This window comes from Salarias fasciatus, chromosome 15, assembly GCF_902148845.1.
Source record: "Salarias fasciatus chromosome 15, fSalaFa1.1, whole genome shotgun sequence".
NCBI lineage: Eukaryota > Metazoa > Chordata > Actinopteri > Blenniiformes > Blenniidae > Salarias > Salarias fasciatus.
Window position 1 is genome coordinate 19,150,205 of NC_043759.1, and position 18,034 is coordinate 19,168,238.

Genomic DNA, 18,034 nt, shown 5'->3' on the forward strand with positions numbered 1-18,034 from the left:
GTGTTTAATTGTGTTGTTTCTGCTTTTGGGGGCACATCAGGTTCCAACTCTTATAAGAAAAAATAAATAAAAAAAAGCAGCTGCCCAACACAACCGAATGTAAATTACTTGCATTGTGAGATTGGAATCAAACACTGATTTGGCTTAAATCACTGATCATTAATCCCCCCCAAAAACAATTTACTAATGAACTCTGGTTTTCTGAATAAATTTGTGGGAGCACACAAATGAAAACTGTAAGAATAACAGAGTGCATATCCTGAGTGAACTCTAATTACAGTTTGATCTGGTCGGAAAGAACTTTAAAGTGCACGAGGCTGAGAAACGGTGGACGGAGGGGCCCGTGTGTTGACGGCAGATCCTGGCTGAGGGGTCCTGACTCCTTCAGTTATTCGTGGTCTTAAGTCTGGACTATGGCTCTTGGGAACGAGCAGCACGGCTGTGACTGCGGGGCAGCACGGGCTTCTGTGTGGGCTTTTTTCCTTTCTTTTTTTTCTTTTTTTTTCTTTTTTTTTTTTGCAGGCCACCATCTGGATGAAAACAAGCTGAGTTGCATTGATGTCGTAGTAACTGGCTTTTGTGTGACTGCTCTTTGTGTGGCCTCCGAGGCTTTGACGGTCCGATCAAACAGATACAAACGCACGGAAACCACCACGTACAAACCATTACTACCTACTACGCCCTGTGGAGCCTCTTTGTGACGATATATCAGGAGATTTACACAGTGCCCTCCATCAGGCTAGTAAAAAAGAATTCGGTAAAGCCACGTTTGTGATTTCAGCGACAGCAGTGAGTCAGAGTGGGACTCGGTTGGTCTGGACTTCAGTTTTGGCAGTGAGATTTTCTCTAAAAGTTCAAGTCTTGGTCCGTTACATCTCCATCAGTATTTTTTTTTTCTATTGAACTGGATGCTAGATTGTTAAACCTGGACAGGTGCTGAAAACTTACTACATCCTGTACCCTTAACGCTGGTTGTGAATCAGTTTAGGTTTTGTATCCGTTGTTGAGAACTCAGCAGTGTCAAGCACTTCGTAATTTGGTTACCGAAGTGCCGGACAAATAAAAATGTATTATCATATTTCCACTGTTGCCTTCTATGCTTTGGTACTGCAAAAGAAATTTCAGACTTACAGCAGCAGAAAACCCTGTAACGCTTTGAGAGGAGCCGATCCTGACGCTGCTCTAATGGCCTTGCTCATTAAGTCTCAGGTTGTGATCCTTCCAAAGTCCAGCCGGACCTGTTTCTGTGTGAAGTAGACTAATGATGTGGTTTATTGATGCCTGGAGGGTTAGGCTCCTCCTTTCACTTGCTTTCTTCCACAGAAGTCAAAGGTCGGGGTCAGGCACACACGTCCGCCTCTGACCGGGGCCGGGAGGCGCTTCCTGTCTCGCCGACTCTCGGCCTGGACCTCTGACTGCAGCAGCCGGTCCGACGGCCACTGCTCCCCCACCTGCAGCTGGTAGAAGTGTCTGAAACCACACTCAACTTGTCAGTTTGTTCCAGCACAAACTGTACACTCGCGCAGCCCCGAGAGCAATTTTACACGTCGCCAAAGAGGCGCCGTCACCCGTCGGCTCCGCGCCTTCAGAACCGAGTCTCGGAGCTGCCTCTCTTCAGCGCGCTGCTGTTGAACTCGTCGTGCTCGAAGCTCAAGTTGTTATGCGAGCGGGATATCATGAGCAGCTTCTCCCGCTTGCTGTAGTCGCGCCTCGCTGTCAGGGACTGCGAGGCGTCCAGAAGCCGCTCGCCCTGCTCCTCCCGGTCCTCCAGCCTCATGTAGCCTTTGCTGCTCCCCCGAATGCTGCCACTGGCGCCGCCGCCGCCGCCGCCGCTGCTGCGGCTGCTGTTGCTCCGGTCGAGCCGCGGCCAGCTGGGGTGCTTCCTCTGCTCCGGGCGCACGCTCAGCATGCTGGGCCCGCGCTCCAGGTCCAGCGATTTGGAGTGGCTGTTGAGCATGTGCAGCGAGGAGTTGGAGCCGAAGTCGCTCCTGGCCGCTCCGGGGGAAAGCCAGCAGCCTGAGGTAGAGGAGGGGGCGGGCGACAGCGAGGACGAGGAGAAGGAGGAGCAGCGGGAGGACGAGGAGGCGGAGTTGCTGCGGTGCAGACCCGGCGGTTTGGAGGCCTTGGCCACGGTGGCCACAGGCACCACTAAAGACTCCATGGAGCTCAGAGGTCGCGACCTCTCCCCTTCCCTCCTCTCAGCTGTTCTGTCCTCCTCCGTGATCGCCTCCATCTCCGGCTCGTCGATCACGCAGTTGTTGAGTTTGATAACGGGGAGGGTGAAGGCGGAGATGGAGGAGGAGACGATGGAGCGCGCGTGGTGCCCGCCTCTCTCCACGTCCCCGTCCACCGACCACTGGTGGCGGACCGAATCCGAGTGAGTCAAGCCGAGCCCGGCGCCGCAGAACGGCCGGTCCCTGTAGAGCGGCGCCAGCAGCCCCGCGAAGCTGCAGTCCAGCCTGGCCTGCTCTTTACCTCTGCGCGCCTCCTCCTCGCCCAGCAGCACCTCCTCCTCCTCCGCGGCGACGCTCCCGGCCCGGGACGAGAACGCCAGGAGGGAGTTTCCTGCTAACCGGGCCGCCGTGTCTCCTCCGAAGCATCGCAGGTCGCCGGCTTCTCTCACACAGGTGCTGCCGCGGTGATGGTGCTTCTGCTCCTTCTGCCTCAGGCGGTGGATGTCGATGACTGTGGAGTACATGTCTCTCATATGGATTATCTAGTGGATGGAGAGGTTTATTAGTTAGCAGCAGTTGGAAACGGTGAAGATCATTACACCTGCTCGTCGGACGGACGACACGTCTCTAATGTGGATTACCTGCAGAGGGAAGGAGTGAGGGGGGTAATTGAATCAAGGGAGGGAAGGAAAGGGCATAGGAGCACAGGAAATGTGATCCGGGGAAAATTACAGAGATGAACGTTGAAGGAGGACTGGAGAAATCTCATCTGCATGTTAGTTCTGATAAATATGGATGAAGCAGAGTGGATCTTTTTCATTCCAGACAGACTGGAGGAAGACGAGCGAAGAGGGCCACAGACACAGAACCACATATAAGGTCAACTTTTACACTAAAATATGATTCTCAAATATTCCTTTAGATCTTCTTTGAGAACCAGCATTGTTTGACCTACAAAATTAATTGGACGCTCCAATTTTGAACTAACTTTTGTTGTTCCAGCCAGACTTTGATTTATGCCCCAATATCAGACCGTGTGTGTGTGTGTGTGTGTGTGTTTTGGAGGATCTTCAGCCCTACCTTAGTTTCTCTGTCTCTGTTTTCGTGGAGTATGGCGTTAGCACAAATGAAGATAAAAATCCCGATGCCCATGGTGAAGGGGCCGAGCATCTTCATGCGCTCGGAGTGAAGATGCTGCTCCAGGAAGCGCGTCACAGGCCCGTCGGTCTGCTTCGACGGGGCCCCTAAGAACCGAAACGCAGGGATGAAGACGGGGCGCGGGGTCGAAGAATGAGTTTTCAATCTCCCCGTCGTGGCATCCTCACCTTGCACTTCCCGGCTCGTGTTGGCGCTGGCGGCGGCCGTGTCAGTCTTTGACTTGGTTTCGCTGTGAGGCCAATAACCCAGCGTTGCCATGCCGATGCCGATGGCCAAAACCACTAATCCAAGCAGGAGGAAGAACCCGGAGGCCGAGTAGAGGCGGAGCCTGCCCCGCACCACCACGACATCCGTCCGCCGCTTCCGCTTCCTTAACACAACAACATGGACAGGATGAAGCAACAGACTTATTTAATAGCATTTTTCATGAGTGTCGCATTATATATGCGCCCCGATTTGATTCTGAATGGGTCACAACAGTTATATTTTGAAAAAACTTGCATTTTATTAAATGTCTATTGACAAACCTAATCAAGATTAACATTTTTTTCAAGAAAAATAATTGCAATTTCATTATTGTCATTTTTTTAAAAATCGATAATGGGTGCAAAACACAGCAAAATGTCCAAAATCTACATCGAGTGCTCCATTTGTGGCTGATATTTCTGCTTCCAAAAAACACAACACAAGGACTTGACTTTCTGCAGCATTTGGCAAATTTGATGAAAGATCTGAAATCTGGAGCGCCACAGTGTTTCAGCCAAAACTAATCCATCAAAAGCCTGTTGCTTCCCAGCACACAGGATTTCTGCAGCCTTCAGTATGTATGTTTTCACAAATTCACTCTCACAGAAGGACTTCGATTTGTCCACTAAATGAAACCATGCAATCCCAAACGGATGAATAAGAAACGGCAGTTGATCCTGTCATGAAAAGAAAGTTAATTTCTTTTTGTAATATTTATTGGAGCAGATGTTTGATCTGTGAAAAGCCAGTGTGTCATTTTCAGAGAATTCTGCTCAAAATGTTGAAACCACGCTGGTTTTTTTCTCACAATTTAAGCCGCAGCATTCATTAACACAAACCTTCTCTGCTTTTTAAAAATGCTGCTGAAATGAATTCACTTCACAGTCTTTTTCTATTGTATTGTCTAATTTGCAGTTAAATGGAGATATTCCTATTGTGCTGTACTGTCTTTTCAATTTAAATTTAAATCGATTAAATGAAGGTTATTAGGGATTACCTGGGTGCGGGCTCGGTGCTGGTGTTTCCGAGCCCTGGAGATCCTGGGGGGAAGGGCCGATGCTGAGAGCGGGCCGAGTCTTGGCGCTTTAGCTTGGCCAAGCCTGTCAGCACACCTGCTGCTGCGGTCATGCTTTACCTGCAGACACACAGAAAGAAGTCATTACTTTTCACATCCAGCATCTGGCCACTATTGCTAAGCTACCCCTGCCAGATTGTTGAGGTTATCAGTGTTATCTGGGTGTTTGGAGTCTATGAGGTATAAAATACTCTAATATCCGTCACGATCGCGGCTCCATTTGTTTGAGTTCAAGTTCGCAATGCGCTGATGCAGATTTCCATTTTTACCATGAAAAATGTGTCATCTTGAAAATGTGTTAGTTTTTTTTTTCCCCCCACCAAGTACTGGAAGATGCTGTTTACAGTCTGCTGATGATAAACTGTAGATGTGAGCACCACCGGCTCCTCTGTTCACTGCTGATGTGTTGTTGCTTGAGGTTGTCAGCTTTCAGAACAACAAGGGCAGCATGTGTGTTTTATCTGTGTGCGCAGTTTTTTCATGGTTTAATATAGATATTCCTCCTGCAAGGTGTGTGTGTTTACAAGGTTCCTCCTGAGAGTACAACGACAGAACTTGATTGCCGAGGAAGGTGGATCATCAAACGTTCAGCTTCACATCCTGTATTTATTCCATTTTCCTGTTTATTGCTGCTCTTACTGTCGTTTACATTATGCTGAAAGTACCGCGCTGCAGTTCTGTTGTACTATTCAAATGAATGAGAGTCGTTCTGCTCACCAGCTGCTCTGATGTCTATTAATAGTTATTAAAGGACGGGAGCTTAAAACAAGCGCGGGCTTATTTCCAGAGCCTTCATTTGGGTTTAAATGCCTGTTAATCTGGACTCACATGACATTAGTATTGTTCCGTTTTGCATTAAGAGGATAAAACAGGCTGTATTCAAAATAATTTCATTGAGTTCAGCAGTTTACAGACTGCTCCTGTTTGTTACCTCTGCTGCACGACCGCAAAGGTTTGTCTGAAATTATGAAACGGTGAAAAAAAAAAAGTGGTCAGATCAGCTGGAGGTCATGCCTGTGCCTTCACAAGGACACTTTCTGTTTACACTGTTTGTCTTATTCACTTTTCATTAATATGTAATCAAAAATAAACAAAAAGCAAACTACTTTCCATTGAGATTTTCTCAATTTCTAAACTCAATAAAGTTGCTCTAGAACTTTAACTACCAACTTCAATGAAGGCCACTTCCAAAACTCATGCAAGAAATATAACTAATAACTCTTAAGTGAACAAGTGGAGCTTACTGAGTTATGTAACGCTGGATTTAAAAACACCTTGGGGTTTTTCACTTGCAATTCATTATAATTACTTGAATGAAAGAGTGATTTCAACTATTTTGCCACGGAATCATTATTTTTTTTTTCAAATGAAAAGGGATTTAGGGTCCAACATTATTTTTTTGTCAGCTTTACATCATATTTTTTTATTCGTTTTTGAGTAAAACTTTACTTTGTTAAGCTTTGTGTTCAAATGAAATTATAATTTCAAACCTTTACGAGTAATGTCAGATTTCTTTCCTTTTTATGAGACCCCGATAGTCCTGCACGTCGGAGATGGAGCTGTCTGTTATTATTTATTTAGGGAGGCAGTTTTCACATGTGGTCATGAAGTGCGTCACATCCGTAACATTAAAAATGTTACTGACTTGACACACAGTAAGAAGATACCCTGGTTATAAGACTTCAATAAATACGGAGGATGAAACAGAAGTTAAGATCAAGGATAAACAGAAGACGAGATCAGAAAAAGAAAATCAGTAAAAGTTTCATTAAGAGGCACATTGAGTGGAGCCGGCGAGTTCAGATGAGTGTTTTTGTACAAGTGGAAGGAAAGAAGAGGGGGGGAGGGCTTAGTGGCAGAAGGTTGAGGAGATGAGGAGAGGTTTGGAGCTGAAACCTGAATTACATGAACATGTCTGGTCGAGGCCGACCGTTTTATCAGCCGGTCAACTGATTCTAGTATATCCAGATTAATCAATATCAGCAAGTATGAAGTATCAGTTTCAAAACACCTTCCATTAGCCTATATATTGAACCTTTCAGCTGTATGCAGCCACTTGTTTTCAGTTTGAAATAGTTGCTCAAAATACACTAAATGTAAAGTATTTCCTTTCATTTAAAGTTCCTTGTTTTAATTATGTAGTGTTCTGTTTCTGATTCCTGAATCATATATTGGGCGTTATAAATGTACAGTTAAGTAAATTAATGTTGAGGATATCCAAGTTCGTATTTTATCAATTTTGGTATTTCGGTCGATATCAGCTGTAGACATTGTCATCAGATGTACTCCATGCCATAACACAGAGCAAAAACAAAAAAATGTAGAAGTTTAAATTTACAGGTTATCATGTAACTTTTTTTTACTGGTTCATTCTCACTCAAGGGGAAGTCGGGCTGCATGTGGCTCCTGGAGTAAAACAGTGTCGAGCTTAATTTGAAGGACAAACCATTCTTCCGTCTTCACACTTGAAGTCAGTTCACACCCCGGACAGGTTTTCAGTCCATCACAGCACACTCAGATACACAACCACAGACCGCTCAGAGTCATCGATCAACCTCTCGTGCGTGTTTCCAGACAGTCGGAGGAGAAAACCAAACAAAGATCTTCAGCTCCCATTTTTCCGCCATAAATATTTGTTTGCATGTCTGTGGGTAATAAAGGATCAAACAAATTTAGCATGGGAAAGAGAACACACCCATGACCTTTCCCTGTCTCTTTTTCCTTTTCATTTCCATCTTGCTCTTTCTTTCTTTCTTTCTTTTAGTGGCTTCCACATCTGCCTCTTATCTTTCTTTCTTTCTTTCTCCCTTCCTGGCCGCGCTATCTGTAAATCTCTCGCTCTCTCTTTCACTCTCACCCTCGCTCTGTGTGCTAATGCATTCTAGTTGTGACGGTTGTGACCCTAAATAATTTCTTCCTTCCCTTACACACACATGTGCACACACACACAAACACACACACACACCCATCGTCCTTTTGGATCCATTTTTAATTTGCTCATAATTCTAATTCAATCCTGTTCGGACACTTTGTCCCGGTTGTTTCTGCCGCTCTGTCTCTCCTTTCCCACACGTCTCTCGTCTGAGTTTTAATCAGACAAAGCTCCAAGTAATCAAAGCGAATGTGAGTCACCCGCAAGATCAGGCATTCTCTCCACCTACCCTCCTTTCTGCCTCTCACATTTTGATGTATTTTTCATGTCAATCATCCGATTTGGTAAATGCTGCTGTAGGAAAGTGCTTCGCGGGCAGATGGTGAATCACACAAGGACAAACACAACCAGCCACGTCTTCTCAGGGTCTCTCTCCGCTCCATTTGCTCCCCGGTGAACGTCGAACGGGAAGCCACACAAGATTTCCTTCGCTTGCTGAAACCAGAGCCGAGCGCGACGGCGGGGGACACACGGACCGAGAGGAATTTAAAACGATGCGTAATGACAGGAATGACGAAGGGGAAAAGGGAGAGGGGGGGGATAAAGGAGGGTTTATTTACATCGCTGCATCTTCTGAGGTGCAAAACACTGAGTCATGACTGGATGCTGGAAGCTGAACACCAAAAACAGACTAAGAGGGGGTGATGAGTGGAAAAAAAAAAAAAGAGGGTGGGAAGCCCTGAAAACAAGCTCCGGAGGAGTGATGAAAGGCCGGCGGCGGAAAACAAGCCAAGTGCATCTGCAGTTTTAACAAGACGGGAGTAAGAAGCGGAGCAGAGAGAGAAGCCGTCGGCCTAATGAGGAGCCACTCAGGCTCCGGCAGAACTGGGCTGGCTGCTGTGAGGGGCATGCGGCGACCAAATGAAACCATGATTTCATTAGAAAACAAACTCAACACCTAACAGGCAATCAGCTCATCTGTTGGATAATATACCCAAATAAAACCCTCCGCATGGTGGCTTTTAGTACTTAACCCTTTCTCAGGAAAGTGACTGTATTTGATCATTTCCTCCCTTTTCTTCTTATTTCCTCACTGTTAATGTGGAGTTAATCACAGGAGACACGAGAACCAGGTCAAACAGATGTAGCTGACTTTAGGATTTCTGTTGAATAATGGCACATATATTGATTCAAACACTGAAGAAGCTCCTCTATCTTCCTAATGGTCATAGGATTAAAGTTTTTGTGCTGCCACATGTTGAAACTTGGAAAATTCAAACACCATTTTTAATCACAGAGGTCATACATAAGTTTTCATTTTCATATAAATTAGGAAAAACGCCCGATTACCTTCAATTTCACTCTTTTCAGACAGAGTTTATGATAAATGAATGGTATCCAAAGGTGTAATAAATCTTTCATATTGTGCCCTTAAAATACCTTTCAAGAAGTTCTTAGGATTAAAATGTTCCATGTTAAAGTATTCTAATGAGTGTCCTTAAAGGGGGTTAAAGAAAAAAAAAAACACATGTTTTCTTCTACAATGTTGTATTTTACTATGTGAAATTAACAAAATTGACTATTAATGTTCCACCTTCCTACGGGTAAACCCCATAAATAATTTCCACAGCTCAATTTTACATTCCACTGCCTTAATAAGCACTTTTTTAAATTAGTGTTTAATGAATAATGGATTAGTGTTCGTGTGATCACCTTAGTAATGACTAAATTGCTGTGTGTCTGTTCACTGTAAAGCAAGAAAAACTCTTGGAGCATTTTTATATGCCTTGCTTTTTTTTTCTTTTTTTTTCTCTTTCTTTTCTTCTGAGGGTCTGACTCACTCAGCCGATGGTCATCTGAACATTTTAAATAAATTCACGCCGCTGCTCGGCGCAGAGAGTTCCCCCACAGCATTGTAACACCTCCTCTGACATTCCTACCCGTGCGAGGAGACGCCTTCTGCGGCGAGATTAACGCAAGTTGCCTAATCTATAGGAGACGAACCGCGATGCATTGTCCCTATAGCAACTGCTGCTCGGTGAAATGTTTCTATAGCAACTACCAGCTGTGTGCACAGAAATGACAGGTGTGTCATTGACAATACTTCCTATCCGCCAAGAGGCATCCCCCGGGGTGTATTTTCGAATTTCTATATTTATTTTTAAGGCTGTATTTTTGTTTGCAAGTGCAGATTTTGCCAGAAAGGCAGACGTTCAAGTGATGGGGTTTGGTTTGGGAGGATATAAGTGAGCATCGTTTTCAGAGACGTGTGATCGGGAGGGGGAGGAACGGAGAGGAGGCTGAAGTGGAATTGAGCGGCGGTATGAAGACACAGGGGGATTGGCACGTGGGATGAAATTAGTGGAGGAGACGCTGAGGAGGAGACTCCAGGCAGGGATGAAGACCAGAGCGGTGTTTTTTTTAACGTATCGCTTGCATGCAGGCCGGTAATCACATTTTTGTTTATGGGATTCAGACTAAAGTGTTTCCAAAACTGAGGATTTGTCACTTTAAACGTTCGAGAGGAGAGAAGCGAGATTTTGCAAGAAGAAAAAGTTTCACCCTCTTCTCATTCTCATTAATATCCGTCCACCCAACTTTAGTACCATTTTATCAAGATTATGGTTTATGGCTGGAGCAGATCTCAGACAGTGGGAAGTAGAGACAGAATTATTGCAGTTGCACACCGCATGACACACTGATCACCATCACACCACCCATAGTTGCGATGGAAAGATCGCATATTTCCAAGCTAACATGCATTTCATATTCTCCTGCTCTTTTCATTCAGCATTGCTGCATGTGTTTCTAATATTGTGTGGCTGTCAGCATTGTGCAATTAGTCCGTGTGTCAAGGAGCATATCACTGTAGTGTTTCTCCAGATGTTTTGATTGTGCGGTGTGGAGCCAATCGAAGCTGATTATGAGCGAGGGCAGAGTTCACCGTGGACGGAGCAAACAAACACACACAACATGCACACCATCTACAATCATAAATTACACTCAAATTCAAATCAGGGGGAAGCTGGGAGAGCGTGCTCACCACACAGCGTGCTCTATAACTTATACATGCTATCTCTCCAAACATTCTCTGAGACTCCTGCAGGAGCAGCACACTTAAAGATATGAAACTATCAGGAGACGGCCTTGTGGGAAGACACGGGAGACGGGAATAGAAGTGAAGCTTTGATCAACATGTAACAATCTCCAAGGAGCTGCTTGTTCTTTCTTTGTTCTTTGTCGAAGGGAGTTTTGTCTGAAATAACTAACTTCACTGAACTGATCGCAAACGAGTCACAAGGAGAGCCGTCGAATCCGGACGCAGACGGAGTATGGATGGATGGAGGAGCTGTGATGAGAGAGGAGTGAGCCACAGTGCTCGGTCCGGCGTGGCTCCTGTTATAGATTCCAGCCATTAGTTCATGTTTCTGTCATAAGCTGCTCTGCTGAGGCTAAGTGAGGCCAACAAACACAGTCTGAAGTTCTCTACCTGAAATAGATTTAAATGGGCAGACAGACAACCCCACCTGCTGCTGACGTGAAGGTCACACACACTCACACACACGACCACCCTTAAAGCAGAACCAGTAAACGCTGTCTGCCCCTCTGCATTGTCTTCCTCTGTGCATATTAAAGCTAAATTTGAATTCTGAGCAAGTGTTCAGAGCAATAAAAGAGTTTACTCTCAGCTCCGCCGCGAGACTCCCTGAAAATTACCTCGCATGAGTGGAGAGCACAAACTCAGGGAACAACAGCTGAACTTTGCACAACCTGTTCTTGACAGCGCTTTGAACTTGAAACGCTAAAACGAAGATGCTGTCAAGCTTTATTGTGCCCCAGTCAAACTTTAAGTACTTGGTTTGGAAAGCACGCCCACGCCGCTGTTGGTTACAGTAATCACACCGGTGGAAAAGTCTTCATTTTCCATCTGATTTTATGTGATGAGAATGAGCTCAGTTTAATGAGTGGCAGGTTTTTTTTCAGTCTACATTCATGGTTTGTTTTATTGTTTCAAGAACCGTGCTTTAGTAGATGCACCAGGGGAAACCCGGAGCCTTTTTATTCTAATAAACTACATTTGGACGAACTCCTTTAAGCTCAATCTTTTGGCTTGTTGCTTCTCCCGAAACGGCAACTGTGGTGACAGTGATCGGTCAGTGGAGCCTGGGAAATCATCTTCAACCATTTACTCCTGTCATCTCTTCACGAGGAGGATTTGACATTTGAAATACTTCTCCTAACAATAACTTCTGAGCAGAGAAATCGTCCCGTGATCTTTTGCGGATCCTCAAACACTCACAGTAATATTGATGAACTGTCAGAAAGTTGTATTGGAAAAAGGGGTTAAAGACACTCACTCACTGCATAAAGCCATGAAATCAAGATAAATCCAGTCTCTCTGCTCATTAGAAAGAGTCAAATGAAGAGCTTTTATCAGCTTCTAAGTTAACACATGACAACATGGAAAATGTAGAATTCGCTATTAAACAACAGTGACTTCAGTGTCAAAACAAAAAAAAAAAGAAAAGCATTTAGAGACATTAGTAAGCTCTGCCTTTGATGTTCTTTCTTTTTCAGATTACCAATCATGTGTATGAATACAGACAAAAAAAAGCTTTAAATTCAGAGGGACAGCTCTCGGGACACGACTCCCCCACAATAAAAAGATGTAAAAACCGTCTGTTCCAGGAAGTCCTCCTAAGAGAGGCTGACAGAAAGACGAGGCACTGCTCTGTATCCATGTTTGACTCACAAGCTAAAAGCTACAGTAAAATCATCTCTGGCTGACATGTCGCCTCTCCTTCATGTGAGCCACTGAGGCCTGCGCCTCTGTGATTCCTCTCTAAGACCTTGAAACTCTGTGAGCTGAGAGCTGTGGACCAGACTGAGCGTCCGGTCGCTGGTCTGTGGACCGATGAGGTGAGGGATCAATCGAAACATCACTGGTATCATTTCAGCAAATTTCAGCGTCAGTCACAATGAAACCATCTGATAAACCAGACGCTGAAATGTCCTGCTCTTACAAGATAATCACTGTTTATCGTAACTGCTGTTAGTCCACCACCGAAGGTGAGATTAAAGTTCTGACTCACTGCGTTTGAACTATCAGTTATCATATAGCTGACGGTACAGGAGATTAATGCATTGTGCAGCGTTATCGGCTGTGTGTTCTTATGACTGTAATCATCACCAATGAATTGGTCGTCAGGTTGAAATTTCCAGGTTGATTTTCTTCAGGTTGGCTCAGAGGTCAGACTCTGCTGCAGCAGGAACGCCACACAGCTGCTGCTTTATCCTTTAAAAGCTGGTCTGAATGCTGCAGGACATTTTTTTTTTTTCTCTTTTATATTGGTGTGGTTCAGCTCCAAATGCAACCTGCCAACACTCGCAGCTACTTTCCACCTGCCGCTGACGGGCTCCTCCGAGGGCCGACAGGGAAGTTCATGCTGTTCCACTCAGAGTCCCCTCTGTGGCACTTTTTGTGACAGAAACGGAGAGAAGGGATGTGAACTCTGACCAGATCAACGCCTCTGGACGCAGCAGTGCTGTTCTGACTTCACACAGTTGATTTTTTTTTCATGTGTGGTTCACAAATGTGAACCTGAGACAGACCGGTGACCTGTCCATGGCTGAACCGTCCAACCACTGTGACCCAATTCTGGATAAATCAACTATAAATAAAGAACGGATGGATTGTCTACAGTGTTTTCCTCAAAATCTCAATGTTACACGGCTGTTTTATTTGTATTCAGGGCCTGGCTCGCTCTGACTTTTTGTTATTGTGCAAATAAAATGCTGTGGTAATGAGAGAAAACTCCCAAGTAGATGTTTTCCCCATGAAACAATTCCCATTACAGTCTCCAGTTTAACAGCGCTGGCAGTGATGGCCACGAGTTGGACGACAAAACGCAAGCAAACCGAGAGGAAAGTCGCCTTTATAAAGTCGACAGCACAGAATAACTTTTGGTAGTAATCTTTTAATAAACTTAGCATTTTTAAAAATGGTCAAAAAAGCGAAACTGATTTTCTTGTAGATTGAAGAAAATGACATATTTCTAATTGTAATGAAATGGAGGTCATTCTGAACTTTATGCGCAAGTTAGTTAAACATTTACTAATCTAATTAGTTATAATTAGTCGTCCTGATCAAATTCTAAATGTGATTTAACTGATAAACTTGAAGCAGAAATTTCAGACGATAAACACTGAGAAAAATGTGACCTGACCAGTTCTCGTAAGTGACCCTGCTGTCAGAGGTATTTTCTGAAAATTCAGACAGAACCTGGTCTGTTCTTCCGGTGTTGCCGTAGGGATGCTTCCATTAACATTGTTTCAGGGGACTTCAAAAAGCTTTCTTTGTCATTTAATTGACTCTTGTTTGAAATTCCTAAAGGAGCGCAAAGTATCAGCAGGAAAAAAGAGCAAGCCAGAAGAGAAAGCCATAGTGTGTGTGTGTGTGTGTGTGTGTGTGTGTGTGTGTGTGTGTGCGTGCGTGCGTCTAGTGCTTTTACTCCTTCAGACTCACGGTCAAGGGTGAGTCATCTGTCTAGAGAATATGTCACTCTGTGTTTTCCCGCTGACCTTTCTCCGGCGCATTTTCTGATGCGAGTGTCACATCCCGCACCGTCTTCACCGTCTTGTTTATTTTCTCCTCATTATTTTGATGATGCATGCCGCCGCCCCCCCCTCCACCCCCCCACCCCCCCCACCCACCTCCTCCCGTTCGAGTCTCGCATGCCTCACACTGAATCAGTGTCATTGCCTCCTGAGATAAATCCAGCTCTACTCAATTGAATTAAGTTTTGAATTGAATCATCGGATGCTTCTGCCAGGCCTGTGTATGTGTGTGTGTGTATGTGTGTGTGTGTGTGTGTGTGTGTGTGTGTGTGTGTGTGTGTGTGTGTGTGTGTGTGTGTGTGCATGCACTGGAGTGAGCCCCCTTGTTGGTTCCAGTGAAATGACTCATTTTGTCTTGCTCACAGTCCCTGATCGTCAGTCACACACGATCACGACGGGCTGTCGGCATCTGCCCTCGGGCAGTTGTTGTGTCCAAACTGGAGCTGCGCAGCACGTCTCCGATTCATCACCATCTTCACAATGTCAACATTTACAACACGCTGTTCGCGAAAGACTGACTGAACTGCAGAGGCGACATGTTTCCTTGCAGTGCGTGCATTCATGCTGTGCACGTCAACCCATCAGGCCACTCTGATGGAGGCCTGCTTTGTTGGTGCTGGCAACAAACCAACAGTCAGAAGCACAAATGTATGAAAATCGAGGAGAAATTACTCAAAACAACAACGTCAGCAAACTGCTCCAACTGCAAAATCCTGTTGCTCTGAGCTGCAGACAAATATGTGACCGAAAAACAAAAACATCTGGTTAAAAGAAAAAGACGAGCAGAGCCGTTTGGAAGCACAAACTCCAAACTGCAAAGACAATAACATCATACTGAACTGTTTGTTTAGTAATCTGACTCAGACCGTGATTATGCAGCCTGACTCCAAACTGAGATCTTGGAGACTGGTTCGTAACATCATGAGCTGTAATCTAATTGCGATATTTCGCTGTCCTTGAGTTCTTGGGTTTCTCCAGCAGTTCTGACCCAAATCAGCCAAAACTTAGTCCTGATGCAAACTGTCTCTCCTGGATGAACTTCCATCATGATCAAAATTGGGGGAGCAATTTAATGAAGGAGCTGTTGACCTTCCAGTGGGGTATTTAAACAGGATTATCTAGTTAGCGGCATGGCTGTGAAGAGGGATTAGCTAAATCTCAAATGAGACAAACATCCAGCGAATGTATGGCCGATAAACGCGTCTCATTAACACTCATCTGGCTCAGTGTGACTCAAACAACCCATGAAGGTGAGAGTTGCTCTCAAATCAGGATTATTTGTATCCCACCACATTGTAAAGCCGTTCGCCCTTCACTGAGAGCCGCGTGCCATTTCTTTGCCACAAGGCTGTTTCACATTCAGTCTTTTTCTTGCTTTGCAGCTGAGATAAATGAGATAATTTCGAGACATCAGAAGTGGAAACCAACTGTGGGAAGGCTTTATAGAGAGAGTTTGTGAGAAGGGAGATCCTTTCAGGATGTAGTTTCATTACAGAAAATTAATGTTTTCACTATATTTCAGTACTGAAGCCAATAGTCGTTCTTTGACATTGACCTTTGACCAGCCATACTTAAAAGGCCAAGCAGGCACACAAAGAAAACTCACTCCAAGAAAACACATGCAAACACATGTTGTGCTTTCTAGAAAATTACAGTAATAAAACAACAAATGACCCTCCCAATCAGTCTGTCAGGCGCTTGCGAGGCTTGTCAAACTTTCCTCTTCTTTAAATATTAAGCAACCCCTCATTAAATATGGATTTAAATGAAAAGCTAGACTATTGAGCTGTCACTTTGGATTGTCTTCGTTTGCAGAAGTCAAGCACAACTCACTCCTTACCGTCACAAAAAGCGGACTTTTTTTTTTTTCACAGCCAGGGTGCCATCAGACGTGCAGGAGGATGAGGCCGTGACCCGGGGGGAGGTGAAGAGCCATCTTCCGCTTTGAAGGCTGCTTCCACTCAGACGCTGCGCCGCAGAAAACGAGGACGGCAGCCCGCGGTGCAGCTCCCATGCAAGCTTTCGGTGGGAGAAGCCTGTCTGTAATAACACCCGGAGCTCTCCGGACAGAGACGAGGAGATGTCAGGGCGACGTTTGTCGGGATCAGACCGGGACTTTGCGCTTTCCAAGTGTCCGCTTCACGCGGCGCGGAGAGTACGCGCGCGCGTCCGGGACACAATGAGGAGCTCTGCGCCGAGCACGACTGGAAGGAAAATCCCCCTTTTAACGCTTTATACTCACTGAAAAATCGCTTTTAACTCCTCATGGCAAGCATGTAATGTTGAGGCTGGCGCTGAGGTTCTTCTCGGATGATCCACTGTAATGCGTAAAACTCGCGCTATCCTGGAATTTACGCTCCAAACTTGGTTTTAAGGAAGAAATGCTGAAGGAAAATGTCAAAGGAAAGCTTCAAAAAAAGCAATATAGTATTATCCAGAAAGAAAAGTGTGCGTTTTTATTCCTCAGAGTCGGGAAAAAGAGAGTGGGGGTCGCTCCATCCTGTTCCTCTAACGCGCGCTGAGGGAATGTGAGAGAAAGCGAGAGAGAGAGAGAGAGATGCTTGCGTGCGTGTGTTTCCAGTGTGTGCTCGCTGCACGGCACCGTGCCACGCTTCTCCCGCGTGTGTGGGGCGCAGATGATAAGAGAAGCTCTGAGGGGAGGCAGGAGGGAAAAGTCTCGGTGGCGCACAGCAAGGAGGAAGAAAAAAAAAAGAACAGAACCAGCTTGTAAAGTTAATAATGTATCTATAGGAGCGGTAAGCAGAGGGGCTGGAGACAAACAAAGCCGAGGAGGAGATATGCAACATTAATGCAGGGACAAATGCGATGCTGGGCAGGCGTGTGGCACGAAATGTTGCGAGGTTGGTGCTTTTTGTGTAACTTTTTTTTTTTTTTTAATGCCGTGCAGACGCGCATACATTGAGGGAGGAGAAGGGCAGCAAAAACGTTGCAGATGTTGGCATGTGTGTCATTTCCTGTGTTTACATGCTGGGAGTGTTTCAGTAAAAAAAAAAAAAAAAAAAAAAAAAAAAAAGCAGCAGCTGGGGTGAGGTGAATAGAATGCAATGCAGAGATCGGTGCAGATATTTCCAGTAATAAGCTGTAATTGTGTGTGTGTGTGTGTGTGTGTGTGTGTGTGTGTGTGTGTGTGTGTGTGTGTGTGTGTGTGTGTGTGTGTGTGTGTGTGTGTGTGAAAGAGGGAGAAATGGAAAGCCCATTATTTGCTCAGATGGTTGAGATTGAATGGCTGGGAAATAAAACACCCTGAAAGCAGCCGAACATGCACACAGAAGACATCTAATGACTGCACTTTGAGAAACCACCAGAAAGGTGTTTTTCTGGTCTATACAGTAGGTCCTTTAAATATGATTGTGGCTCTCAAGCCCTTTTCTAGAGGCTCTCTTTTAATAATTTTGTTGTTGGAGAGTAGACTCTTTCAGCTGGACTGAGTGGCACTGAAACATACAGCAGCTCCCCTCAGGTCACGTGTCTTTTAGTGCAGGTGATTACAGTTGAATCACCACAGAATTCAGTCATCGAACCACCAGCTCAACAAAACCCATGTGAAGAACTATAAAGGAGATTTAAACACTCCTTCCTCCCAGCTGCTGTCAGCCTCCTGAACAGCTGACAGGAGTCACAGACCTCACTAATAAAACACTGCTGCAGAATTGATTGCACACTATCCATGCTGCTCTGATTACTCCTGTTGTCCCGTTGTATATAAACAGTAATTTGTCATTTTGTACTACCACCTGTTTACATAATGTACATAGTTGTTTCTTCATTTACAAAATTGCACTGTTTGTTTCTGTTTTCTCTGTGGAAAGCAGACAAAGAATTTCAAACTTGAACCTGACCTGAAGGGAAATAGAGAATTAGAAATAGCAC

At 45.0% G+C, this 18,034-nt stretch overlaps 1 protein-coding gene across 1 annotated transcript; it reads right to left on the reverse strand.

Annotated features, from left to right (window-relative positions):
* Positions 1 to 506: 506 nt before the first annotated feature.
* On the reverse strand, positions 507 to 16,644 carry tmem200a (transmembrane protein 200A). The gene is made up of 6 exons (XM_030110605.1): positions 16,386 to 16,644; positions 15,984 to 16,203; positions 4,576 to 4,713; positions 3,500 to 3,702; positions 3,255 to 3,418; positions 507 to 2,716 (listed from the first exon to the last, which is right to left on the reverse strand). The coding sequence occupies exons 3-6, from the start codon at positions 4,704 to 4,706 to the stop codon at positions 1,586 to 1,588; spliced, it is 1,629 nt and encodes a 542-aa protein (XP_029966465.1). The 5' UTR covers positions 4,707 to 4,713; positions 15,984 to 16,203; positions 16,386 to 16,644; the 3' UTR covers positions 507 to 1,585.
* Between the last annotated feature and the right edge of the window lie 1,390 nt (positions 16,645 to 18,034).

What these genes read in the sequence shown, in the direction of transcription:
- tmem200a (XM_030110605.1), bottom strand. Translation starts at nt 4,706, where the DNA reads ATGACCGCAGCAGCAGGTGTGCTGACAGGCTTGGCCAAGCTAAAGCGC. An exon ending in CACGAGCCGGGAAGTGCAAG is followed by an intron (nt 3,419 to 3,499) that starts GTGAGGATGCCA and finishes TTCGGTTCTTAG; the next exon opens with GGGCCCCGTCGAAGCAGACC. An exon ending in ACAGAGACAGAGAAACTAAG is followed by an intron (nt 2,717 to 3,254) that starts GTAGGGCTGAAG and finishes TCCATCCACTAG; the next exon opens with ATAATCCATATGAGAGACAT.